We start from the raw sequence: 12,612 nt of genomic DNA on the forward strand, positions 1-12,612 counted from the left end.
GCCAAAGATATGGAAATTGACAACATTGCTTGTTGCAAAACTGTTAGCACACCAACTATCCCACCATGGATGTTTTGTTATCCCAGGGTAGATTTGGAAGCTAAGAATATAATTAAATCAGGGATATATCAAAATGTTCAGCAATATAATGACATAAATTATGAAGACACAGTTCAGATTTTTACAGACGCATCAAAAGATCAGACTGGGAAAACAGGGGTAGCAGTACACATTTTAAAGTATAATGTAAATATTAAAAAAAGGACAACAGATCATCTGGCCATTTTTACAGCAGAAATGGTAGCAATAATTCTGGCTTTACAATGGGTGGAAGAAGTAAAACCAGATAAGGTGATTATATGTTCAGACTCAATGTCCTCACTAGAATGCATTCAGAGTGGAAAATCTATATGTAGACAGGATTTACTAGATGAAATTAATCAAATAAATTTTATAATAAGTCAACAAAGCATAAGCGTAGGATTTATATGGGTTCCTGCACACAGGGGAGTGAAGGGTAACGAGAAGGCAGACATGCTGGCAAAGGAAGCAGTTATATCAGAACTGGTTGAACTCGATATTAAATTAAGTAGGTCAGAAATTAAAAGTATTATTAAGAATAAAATTAACAGAAAGTGGCAGGAGAGATGGGATAAGGAGGGAAAAGGCAGACATTTGTATAATATACACAAAGAGGTTACAGCTAGGAAAATCAGTGGATTGGAAAGACAGGAGGCAACATGGTTTTCCAGAATGAGGATGGGACATACAAGTTTAAATAGTGGATTGCACATAATAGGGAAACATCAGACTGGACTATGCATAAATTGTGGAGTAGTAGAAAATGTAAAACATATACTTATAGATTGTACACAATACACCAGAGAAAGGGAGAATATGAAGAGAGCACTAGACAGAGAGTTAACCATGGGAAATTTATTGAGTGTAAACAGCACACAGTCCACAGTTAGGGCGGTTATTAATTATCTTAAAGAAAGCCAACTAGCAAGAAGAATTTAGTTATTTATCTATTTAATTTATATTATTATTTCAAGGTTGAGGAGATATAAGAGTGGAAGCTGGAGGAGCTGAACACGCAGCGCCAGCTGAAGCTTTCCTTTTTTTTTTTTTTTTTTTATGACATCCCTATGCGATCACACCTCAGCCCTGTAGATGGCGGTAATGCACATTGATTGCAAACTGCCAATAAAAAAATACAGAAGAAGAAGAAGAAGAACGCCTCTCAGCGGTGCATCACGGAGGTTTGGAAGCGGGTGTGGAAGACGCGGGCAACCACTGACCCTATTACACTAAAAATTGTATTCAGGGTTGGTTTGCCCGGTCCGATTTCCAACTTAACAACGTCGTACTTCCTCTCACATTTCATCTCAGACCTGACATCCCCTCTAATGTCGGATTTCAAGCTTGGGATTGTTCGACTTGGCCGTGTGGCCGGGAAGGTGAGCTGAATCCTAGGGCTGCCATGTGCGACGCGAAGGGGAGGGGTTCCAAGATCCGAGAGCTAAATGCTTGTGTTTAACAATTAAGTGCCAGATTTGTTAATTTTGATGTTATCGACTGTGGTTAAAGAGTAATATGTGTATGCACAGAGTTGTCGTCGAAACGTTTAATTGTTTTATAATTAAACTGGTCAGCTCATTAGCCGAGTCGGTTAGTCCCTTTGAGCCGCCTACTTTTGCTTTGGTAGTGCCGCTAGCGTGGCTACAGCGCTGCTTGACGGCTGGGGCGAGAGTTAGCTTATTAGCTAGGGAATGTAAAAGTTGTATTTTTCCGTTTACAGTTTAAGAAGGTTTTAAGCACAAGACTGCTGCGTTTTTTATGATCCACGTCAGTAATGACACTGTCACCCAATATGGCCCAGAGAGCTCTGAAAATGCCTCAACCAGGAACCGTTCGCAGCCTGATAAACCGGCATGTTGGCTGTGATGAGCCTTAGCACTGTCCTTACGCGGTTTATCTGTCAAGCATGTGCACAGTCACTTAATCGGTAATGCTAGAACCTTTTGCAAGATGTTATCAGTTTATTAAACTTTACTATTTTGATCTATTCTTTGCGTCATCCTGAACAAATCCAAGCTGACACTAGAGGGCAGCCGGTAAACGGATATCTATAGGGGTTTAACAATGGGAGCATGTGAGAAGTCGGATGAAAGGCACAAACGCGATGCGTGCAATAGTCTTGATGCCCAATTTATGTTTACATATGACGGAATAGAGCTCGTGCTAATCGACGGTCATAGGTTATGTCTGGTCGCACTCTGAATTTTCACACGTTTCTCCTGTAAAAGTCGCGAAAATTTGCTTAGGCACTCTTCACCTGTATTTTATCCTCATTAAATTCCACAGTAGCCCCTCCACGCCCCCTGGATCTTGTGTTCTGCAGTGAGGACCATCTCTTAAAGGGTTAGTTTAGGTATGTGACAAAAAAAATCAGTCCTAGAAAATTAATATATAATCATAACCATATGATAGATAATAAAACTACCTTTAAAATGTGTTTTATATGATTAAAATCGGATAATTATTAAGAAAGTTATGGAATTTTTAAATTTGGAAATTAGGGGTCATTTTTGTACCTAATTATAACAGTAAAACAATGAAAAACTGTGACCACTTCCGCTTGATCAAACACTTCAAAATATCATAACTTCCTCATTTCTTGGTCTATTTGCATAATTCAAACACCACAGTGTAGGTAATTAAAAGCCCAACAAGATTAATATGACCTTTTTAAAAGGTATATATAATTTTTTATAAAAATTTCTAATTAACCACTAATTAATAAAACCGAGAGCATCAATCCACTCATATTTCCATATGAAATCAAAATAATCAGCCTTTCAAAAATATGATATCAAAAGTATATTATATTTACTGTAATTCCTCAAATAAAAACCGGTAGTCAAATAAACGCCGGGCCTCTTATAGTGGCCGGGGGCGTGTTCAACACGGACAAATAAAGGCCGGTGGAAAATTTGAGCAGCAGAGCCAGATAACGAACGTACACGCCCACTGCCGGAGCGTTTCTCCTTCTCGAGTCAAGAACCAGTTGCATCGGTTTTCGGATCACCAGTACACTGAACCGAGAACCGTTTCTGTCGGACGCGTCCGATTCGAGAAACGAGGAGCTGATGATACTGCGCATGCGGGATTCAGCAGACTGACACAGAGCGCGTCTGAACTGAAATGGTTCTTTTGGTGATTGATTCTGAACTGATTCTGTTTTAATGTTTTGATCTCTGTCCACTGGAACGCTATCGCTTTTAATTTAAAGCGGGTTATTTAAAACAATTACTTATCAAACAGATGGAATTAGAAATAAAGGCCTGCCTCTAATAAAAGCCTGCTTCAAATAAAAGCCCGTTACCTTCAGCAGTTCAGGTAAATAAAGGCCCTGGCTTTTATTTGAGGAATTACGGTATTTATTTTTAAGTATATGATATTTATATTTCAAAAAGTATTATACACTTGTATATAATATATACTTGTAAGCCTACAAGTACTACAGACATTTTGTTATTTTCACATTTCAATAATTGTGAAAATAATTCAATTTGACCAACTCTGTGCAGAATAATACAGCACACATGGGCTGAAATGTTTGTAAGATTCGGCCAATCAGCTTGCCAGATACGGGTCAAATGACCTAGCAGGCAGCCAGAAGCACAGTTGGTCCTAAACAAATACCTAACCATCCATTGTATTTATTTATATGTTTGACAAAATCATGCCAATAATGTAATCTAGAGATTCTAAACTTTCGTTCTGTATGATTACTTTGAAAAATACTGCTCGGATTGATGAAAACTGGGAGAAGTTTTGGAAGCCAATATAATTGAATGGCTGATTCTGCTTTTGACCAACGTCACTTGCGGATCGTAAAAAAACATGCGAATGCTACAATCAATCTGAAACTTCACCTAATTAAAGTTAAATGTATATTCTATCAAAAGTATTGGGTTTTAAACAAAAAAATACTCCCCTTCATAGTGGATTTTGATGCCAAACACGAGAGAAATGTTGCTTCGTTTATAACTTTCTTCTTACAGCAGACCACTTGGAAATTCGAACGTGAAAACCAACGTGAGGACGTAATTTACGTCACTAGTATTTGGGCTTTAGATATATTCACAAAGCAAAGACAAGAAAGATTTCCTAAGTCACCGACGCGTCTGGCGCTGATTACCTGCTGGGAACACAGCCGCGGGAACAAAGCGCTCGTGCGTATATAGGTCAGTTTGTCACATTACCTAGTTAGTTCACCCAATAATCAAAATTATGTAATTAATAACTCACCCTCATGTCGTTTCAAACCAGTGAGACCTCCGTTTATCTTCAGAACACAGTTTAAGATATTTTAGATTTAGTCCGAGAGCTCTCAGTCCCTCCATTGAAACTGTGTGTACGTTCTGCTATCCATGTCCAGAAAGGTAAGAAAAACAACATCAAAGTAGTCCATGTGACATCAGAGGGTCAGTTAGAATTTTTTTTGGAGCATCGAAAATACATTTTGCTCCAAAAATAGCAAAAACTACGACTTTATTCAGCATTGTCTTCTCTTCCGTGTCTGTTGTGAGAGAGTTCAAAACAAAGCAGTTTGTGATATCCGGTTCGCGAACGAATCATTCGATGTAGCTGGATCTTTTTGAACCAGTTCTTTTTTAATGTGGCTGACACTCCCTCTGAGTTCAAACAAACCAATTTCCCGGAGTAATTAATTTACTCAAACAATACACTGACTGAACTGCTGTGAAGCGAGAACTGAAGATGAACACCGAGCCGAGCCAGATAATGACTGGTTCATGAGAGTCAAGAACCGTTTCTGTCAGATGTGTCCGATTCGAGAACCAAGGAGCTGATGATACTGCGCATTTGTGATTCGGTGTGAAGCAGACTGACACACAGAGTGTCTGAACCAAACTGATTCTTTTGGTGATTGATTCTGAACTGATTCTGTGCTAATTTTATGAGCCCAGGTAAACCGAAGGCTTGAATCAAGGGAAATCATCACCAATGACGCCATTACGTCACTGAATAAAGTCGTAGTTTTTGCTATTTGTGGAGCAAAATGTATTCTCGCGCGCGCGAGAGAGAGAGACTTTGACTTTAGAATGTCCTTTATTTATACATTACAAAATAGCTTTTTTTGTTTTATGGGAAACACACAAGTTTATACATTCCCAAGCTATAAAAACATGAATAAATAAATAAATAAACAATAAAAGACCATAAACACTCAATTACAAACCTTCTCAAAAAATGTTAATTTTAAATCCTTCAAAACAATCAGATTCACATAAAAACCCATCAACTCCCCAAAAATGATAAAAATACATCACATTATTAGTAAGTTTGTAAAAAGCATATTCCAACGTTAGTCTTTTTTTAATAAAACAATTAACCATAAAAACAGGATCTGTTTCACCCCCCTTTGCTTCCACTTTATTTTTCCTTGTAACCCAAATTGCAAGCTTGATTAAACCATACAAAAAATTTTAAATAATCACTTTCTTCTTTGTGTCAACAGAGTACTTTGGACCATAAATGAACAGATTAAAACTAAGACAACCCCACAGTCTTATACTCCAACATTTAGTAAATTCTAAATTATTTTTTAAACGAGAACATTGCATAAAAACATATAAAATACTTTCAGACTCACCACAGAAAGGACATCCCTCCCCAACTAAAGGATCTAACCGTGCTATGTGTCTGTTCGTAGCTAATATCCCATATACAATTCTCCATTGAAGATCTCCTATTCTCTTCTCAATGGGTCTTTTGTACAGGGACCTCCAGCTTCCTCTCTGGGAAGAGTCTTGACTCCAACACTGAAGTCCATTTTGTTTCTTTGAAGTCTTTAAAAATGTTATAGTTGCAGTTTTTAACACACACTCTGTAAAGGGTTTTCCTGGTAAGCGTTCTAAAACAAACCAACTCGGGGATTTTCATGGTCACTGTGTTTCCAGGGGTTTCCTCCCAATCTTCATCCTTTAGGGAAATTTTAAAATCAGGGAAACCATACGGCTCTTTACGGGTTTTTGGAGCCGTAACATTTAAAAGGTCTCTTGCTGCTATTGGGAGTGCAGACTCTAGTTCGTCAAACATCCGTTGGGTGGTCCTTACAGATCTAAAGCCCACCATATCAGCCAGTTCCTTTGCCTCCATCCATTCACATCCTCTTCTGAGATCGGATACCTTTGATATCCCTGCGACTCTGATGGCATCAGAGGACAAACAAGCAGTATGTAAAAGATCATTAAAAAATAAGGGCTCTTCTAGGATCCAGGCATCAGGACTCCCCCATTCTCTGGAAAAATTAAAAGTCTGCCTCAGCTCCAATATATTACTATAAAAGGGTGTAAGTCCTCCAAGTGAAGTTCCATTAAAATTCATTAAAAACAGTTGCCTGTCCAAGCCCATTCTTCTGGTCTTGAGAAGCAGGGCACACGCAATGTCCATCCACACGTGAGGCTGATGATAGAGGAGGTGCTGTACTGCCATCAATCGAAAGGTTGCCAGCCTCGCCTTTATGTCGATGAGTCCCTGTCCACCTTCATACACCGGCAGGTAGAGCATCGCTGGCTTTAGCCAATGTTGTCCAGACCAGAAAAAGTCCACCAGCATCTTTTGAATCTCTCTGATTAAAACCATCGGTGGGTCGAGGACCATGAACTTATGCCAGAGTGTTGAAGCAATCAGATTGTTGGCGATCAGAACTCTTCCCCTATACCAGTGATCCTCACTATTTTTTTCACAAGAGCCACATTGGCAGAGCAAAATCAAAAGGCGAGCCACTTTTACGACAACATACTAAGTCACCTTTGCAAATGTGCATTTCTACATATAAATTGGACATCCCACAAAAAAGAAATAACACGGCCAATACATTTTCGTTTAAGACCAGATTTACTTTAATAGTGGGATGAGCGAAAGCTGGCATGCATGTCCTTGACTTTCTTCATTAGGGCCCGAGCACCGAGGTGCGAGGACCCTCTTGTATCTGCTTTGTTTATTAGGGCCCGAGCACCGATGGTGTGAGGACCCTCTTGGAATTGCTCCGTTTATTATTAGGGCCCGAGCACCGATGGTGTGAGGACCCTCTTGGAATTGCTCCGTTTATTATTATTATTATTATTATTCTTCTTCTCCAGGATGAATCGCATTTTTGAGGGCCTAAACATACTCAAAAAGTCATGAAACTTTGCACACACCTCAGAACTGGCGAAAATGTACATCTGATATGGGTTTCAGAAGTGGGTGTGGCAAAATGGCTCGACAGCGCCACCTATACATGTTCAACGATGTGCGCCTCGAGCTATGTTTCACGTACATGTATGAAAATCGGTACACACATGTAACTCTCCAATACCTACAAAAAAGTCTCTTAGAGCAAAATTCTAAACCCAACAGGAAGTCAGTTATTTTTAATATTATGAGCAAATTGTGTCATTTTTGCCATTTCCATGAGTTTTATTTTAACGAACTCCTCCTAGAAACTTATTCAGATCAACACCAAATTTGGTATGCCTAATCTAAAGGCCTTTGCGATGTTAAATTGCGAAGATTGAGTTTTCGTTAAAGGGCGTGTCCGTGGCGGCCTGGCGAATTTCGATGATTCGCCATGAAAAATGAAGTTGCTATGACTCAGACATACAATGTCCAATGTGCCCAAAACTTCACATGTTTAATAAGACTCCTGACCTGAACATATTTACATGCCCATATTCAGTTATAGTCATAGCGCCACCTATAGGCAACAGGAAGTGACATATTTTACACTTCGACAGACTACTAGAAATTTTTTGACATCAATGTCTTTTTTATGGTCAATATAATCTAAAGGCCTGTGCAATGTTAAATTGTGAAGATCTTGAGTTTTCGTTAAGGGGCGTGTCCATGGCGCCGTGACAAAATTCAAAGTCTCGCCATGGGAATAAAAGATGTTATAACTCAGGCATAAAATGTCCGATCTTCCCCAAACTTCACATGTGTGATAAAACTCCTGGCCTGAACAGATCTGAACGCCAATATTCCATCGGGTGTGGCAAAATGGCTCGATAGCGCCACCTACACACTTTCAACGGAGTGCGCCTCGAGCTATGTTTCACGTACATGTACAAAAATCGGTATACACATGTAACACACCAATACCTACAAAAAAGTCTCTTGGTACGAAATCCGAATCCAAACAGGAAGTCAGTTATTTAGAATGTTCTCTGCAAAATTGGTGTTGTTTTTGGCATTTTCACGGGTTGTACTTTAACGAACTCCTCCTAGAGATTTATTCAGATCAGCATCAAACTTGGTCAGTTAAATCTAAAGGCCTTTGCGATGTTAAATTGGGAAGATCTTGAGATTTCGTTAAAGGGAGTGTCCATGGCGGCCTGACAAATTTCGATGTTTCGCCATGAAAAAGGAAGTTGCTGTAACTCAGACATACAATGTCCAATCTGCCCCAAACTTCGCATGTTAGATAAGACTTCTGCCCTTAAAAGATCTACATGCCCATATTCAATTATAGTCATAGCGCCACCTGCTGGCAACAGGAAGTGACATATTTTACGCTGAGACAAACTACTCCTAGAGATTTTTTGACAATGTATTTTTGTGGTCAGTCTAATCTAAAGGCCTGTGTAATGTTAAATTGTGGCAATCTTGAGTTTTTGTTAAAGAGCGTGTCCATGGCAAAAATGACAAAATTTGATGTCTCGCCACAGCAAGAGAAGTTGTTGTAACTCAGGCATAAAATGTTTGATCTTCCCCAAACTTCACATGTTCGATAAGAGTGCAGCCCTGAACACATCTGAAGGCCAATATTCCATTATAATGATAGTGCCACCTGCTGGCAACAGGAAGATTGGAACATATATGGAATAAACATTGATATATTCTACTTATATTTATGAGTTTAAATGCATATTTCTCACCGTTCACCTATTTACTAAAGCCACTCGCTGCCGGTGAGCCCGGGTGCGAGGGCCCGTTCATCGCTGCTTGCAGCTTTAACCCTCTGAAGTCGATTAACGCGGATACGCGTTTTGAGTCATTTTCTCCTGATAACCCCGAAAAGAACTTAAATTACACTTTCAGTTTTAATCGTACAGATAAGAGCAATACATCAATCGAATCTGTAAAGGGTCTACTTTTTTTTGGATACAGACATAACAACAACAAAACTTTGTGCACTCATAAAATAAAGATAACAAACAAGGTGTGCTGTCTGCAGCCTTTGTCTGCGCTGATCTTTATTTACAAACACGTCATTAAAATGAACTGTAACTCCGTAAATACTCAACGAAGAGACATGAGAGAGATATCTATAGAAAGCTTGACATGTCTACTTTTAAACTAAACAGATATTCTGTGATAAAGTAATCCATATGAAAACAACGCGATGTCTGTTTTTCATGTCTCCCTTCATTATATCTAATGTGACCACGCCCCCGCGCTGAACGCGCTATTCAGATTCAAACTGAAGCGCACGGCTTGAATACGCCCATAACAGAAGAAAAAGCAGCCAGACTATTGAAGTTTTTATTTTACTGTTTGCTTCACGGATGAGAGGAATAAGACATAATTCACCCCAAAAAGATGTGATGTGGTTGAGGATTTGAGAAATGGATTTCCTCAGAAAAAAAAGAATGAAGCACTTTATTCAGCAGAGATCATAAACGTGAGTAAGTCTCTTTTTATTTATTTATATACTTGTACTAGTTTTCACATAACGTGTAAACATTTTACTAGTTAGACTTTTTCCAAACTAAAATTCCTGACTAGATATATAATCAAGTGAAACATTATGAAGTTTCAATAACAATATACAATACTATACCATTCAAAAGCTTCATGTAAATAATATAAATGTAACAAATAAATAACTGTAGGCTAACAAATGCTGTTAAAACAATGCTGTTCTTTCATTTTATTCCCCCTAAAAAAACAAAAAAAAAATCTCAGCTCTTTTCAACATTAATAATAATAATAATAATAATGATAATAATAGGGCTGCAACTAACGATTATTTTGATAATCGATTAATCTGTCGATTATTTTTTTGATTAATCGATTAATCGGTTTATGTACTTATATTTTAGTTTTTTCCATTTTTTCCCCAAGTAAATTATTAATAAATGGTCTTTATCCTTCAGCATAGATTTTTAAGAGATTTTAACCATTTTGCACTGTTATATCCTAATCAAAAATATACCTGGAGTTGTTTTATTGTGTTAGTAATCCTTTGTCGAACTCTTCTGCAATCAGAACACTGACCCATACTCTAGCAAATTTCACAAGGAGATTTAAAATAATGTTTTCACCATGGCAGTCCTTAGAGCTCCTAAAGTAGTTTAACATCCCGAACGAAGCTTATTAAGGAATCTTTCAGAACATATTTTCACGAAGAATAAGGATAAAACAGAATAAAATTGCAGTGCATTGTATTTTATTATTTACTGGGAAACAGCTTTATAGCTTTTGCTGTGAAATTGTAAACAATCCTTCGAATAAAGTGCCAGTGGCATGAAACCTGAATGGAACTCACAATTTAAAGTAAAATCCATCAGAAGGTTGTCCAGAAAAAAAAATTGGACAGTCACACACAAAAAACCTGCTGTGTGAAAAAGAGCAGTGAATACTTAGAAAAAAAGTGCATTTCAAATATCTTTAAACATTTACCTCTCTCATTCAGTCATAATTAGGCTGCACGACTGAATTTTGAACTGGTAAACTACAAACTGATCACAGAACATGTTTGTAAAGCTTTTAATGTTAACTGTTAAAAAGCAATGTTATCAGCTTTTACGACTAAACATTTGCAAACAACATTGTACTGGAGAATCTGCACAAATAAAAGTCTTAGGGGCCGTTCACATATCGTGCCTAAAAACGCGTGGAAAACGCTAGGCGCGCCGCTTTCTCCTCCTTTCCAAAGCGCTCGCGCAGAAGCGCCCCTGAGGCGTCTGCCTTTGATAAGCAACCATGACGTGCTCTCTCCTTGAAGACGCGGAAATTTCAGCAAAGGATAAATGGATTTGCAGCTCAAAAAATCGCTTGCAGTAGCTCTGCTACTAAATTTATTTCAAAACGGAAATCCATATACAACTATGATCAGCTGTTCCTTTCATCTTGACTGAGCTTTTAACGTTGTTACGGGAAAGGATGAAGCTGATTGGTTAGTTGTCACATGACCCGCGATGCGCTTGCAGCATTCTGAAAAGTTGAGATGTTTTTAACTCGATGCGGTGCGGTGTTGGAAATAACGAACTTGAGCGCGCAAAAGACGCGATATGTGAACGTCCCCTTAAACAGTTCAGTAGTGCAGAGTTTACAGGTTACTCTTCTTTTTTGAAGGCTCAAAGAAAAGTACTCCCAGTCTCCCACATCCCGCTAAATGCTGCAGAGACGCTGTTCGGGAAGCACGTGACATAAAACGAGGCCAGCTATTGGCTATTCGCTACTTCTCCTGCTGTACTGGCTGAGTAAAACCTTCGGTGGCTCATTACTGCCGTACTTTGGTCACCGCAGATTTGAAATATGCACGAAATGAGCCGCTTACGGCAAATAAAAGTTATTTAGCAACGAATCGATGACTAAATTAGTTGACAACTATTTTAATAATCGATTTTTATCGATTAAATCGATTCGTTGTTTCAGCTCTAGATAATAATAACAACAATAAATGTTTTTTTGTAGAAAATAAGATTGTTAAAAGGATTTCTGAAGGATTGTGTGACTGGAGTATTGATGCCAAAAAATTAGTTTGAAAGTCAGCTTTGATTGTTCCTGATAAACTGTTTAACTGCTCCCCCAAGTGGATATTAAAGTATGTTGTGGGATAATTAAATATATTCTAAATAAACTACAAACATAAAATTATATAGATTTATTTTGTTCTCACATTCTTTCTTGTAACTCCTTCCTCTCAGTGGCACAGATGAATGAATGGCTCATGCAGCTCATTATGCAGGCCTTTGTCTTCTCAGGTGTAAATCACAATGATATTCATGATAGTTGACGCCTACTCGCATATGACTTTTACCAACAAAAAGTGTCTTAGAAAATGTAAATCAATATATTGTTTTCTGTAAGTGAGTAAACAAGATGATTTTCACATAATTTAGAAAAAAAAAAATTCTTGGCTACAAGCTCCAGTTCTCAAAAGTCCCGGGAACCAATGTTATGTATGTTTTTTTGCCTTTTTCAAGTGTTTTAACATTTTTAGTTTTTCACTAACCACGCATAATATTTTTTTTCTCAAAAACACAATCATGTACATACATGCATTTTACATATTATTATAGCCCAGTTTGTGCTGTTTACAGTGAGATTAGACTTTACCCATTCAGATATTTATAAGAAACTGAAAAAAGCACAAATGTCAGGGCATGACAAAACTTCTCCAGGCCCCAAAAATACCCTTAAGGGTTAATGTTGTATTTGTAGTTTGTTGTTGCAATCACAGTGAGACATTCAAGATGAGCATGGGTCAGTCGGTTTCTCTGTTTCCTCTTGATAGTGTTCATGGTCGAAAATGTTGACTCACAAGTGTATGTTATCATGAAGAAAGACATCACTTTCTGTGCAAGTGGT

At 38.1% G+C, this 12,612-nt stretch overlaps 1 protein-coding gene across 1 annotated transcript in view; it reads left to right on the plus strand.

The window, feature by feature from the left end:
- Positions 1-1,246: 1,246 nt before the first annotated feature.
- LOC132140805 (zinc finger MYND domain-containing protein 19-like) overlaps positions 1,247-12,612 on the plus strand; it is a 61,257-nt gene continuing 49,891 nt past the window's right edge. The window contains exon 1 of the mRNA XM_059549798.1: positions 1,247-1,460. Coding sequence (XP_059405781.1) covers positions 1,410-1,460 — 51 coding nt within the window. The 5' untranslated portion in view covers positions 1,247-1,409. The remainder of the gene's footprint in view (positions 1,461-12,612) is intronic.

Source organism: Carassius carassius, chromosome 5, assembly GCF_963082965.1.
Source record: "Carassius carassius chromosome 5, fCarCar2.1, whole genome shotgun sequence".
In the NCBI taxonomy this organism is placed as follows: Eukaryota; Metazoa; Chordata; class Actinopteri; order Cypriniformes; family Cyprinidae; genus Carassius; species Carassius carassius.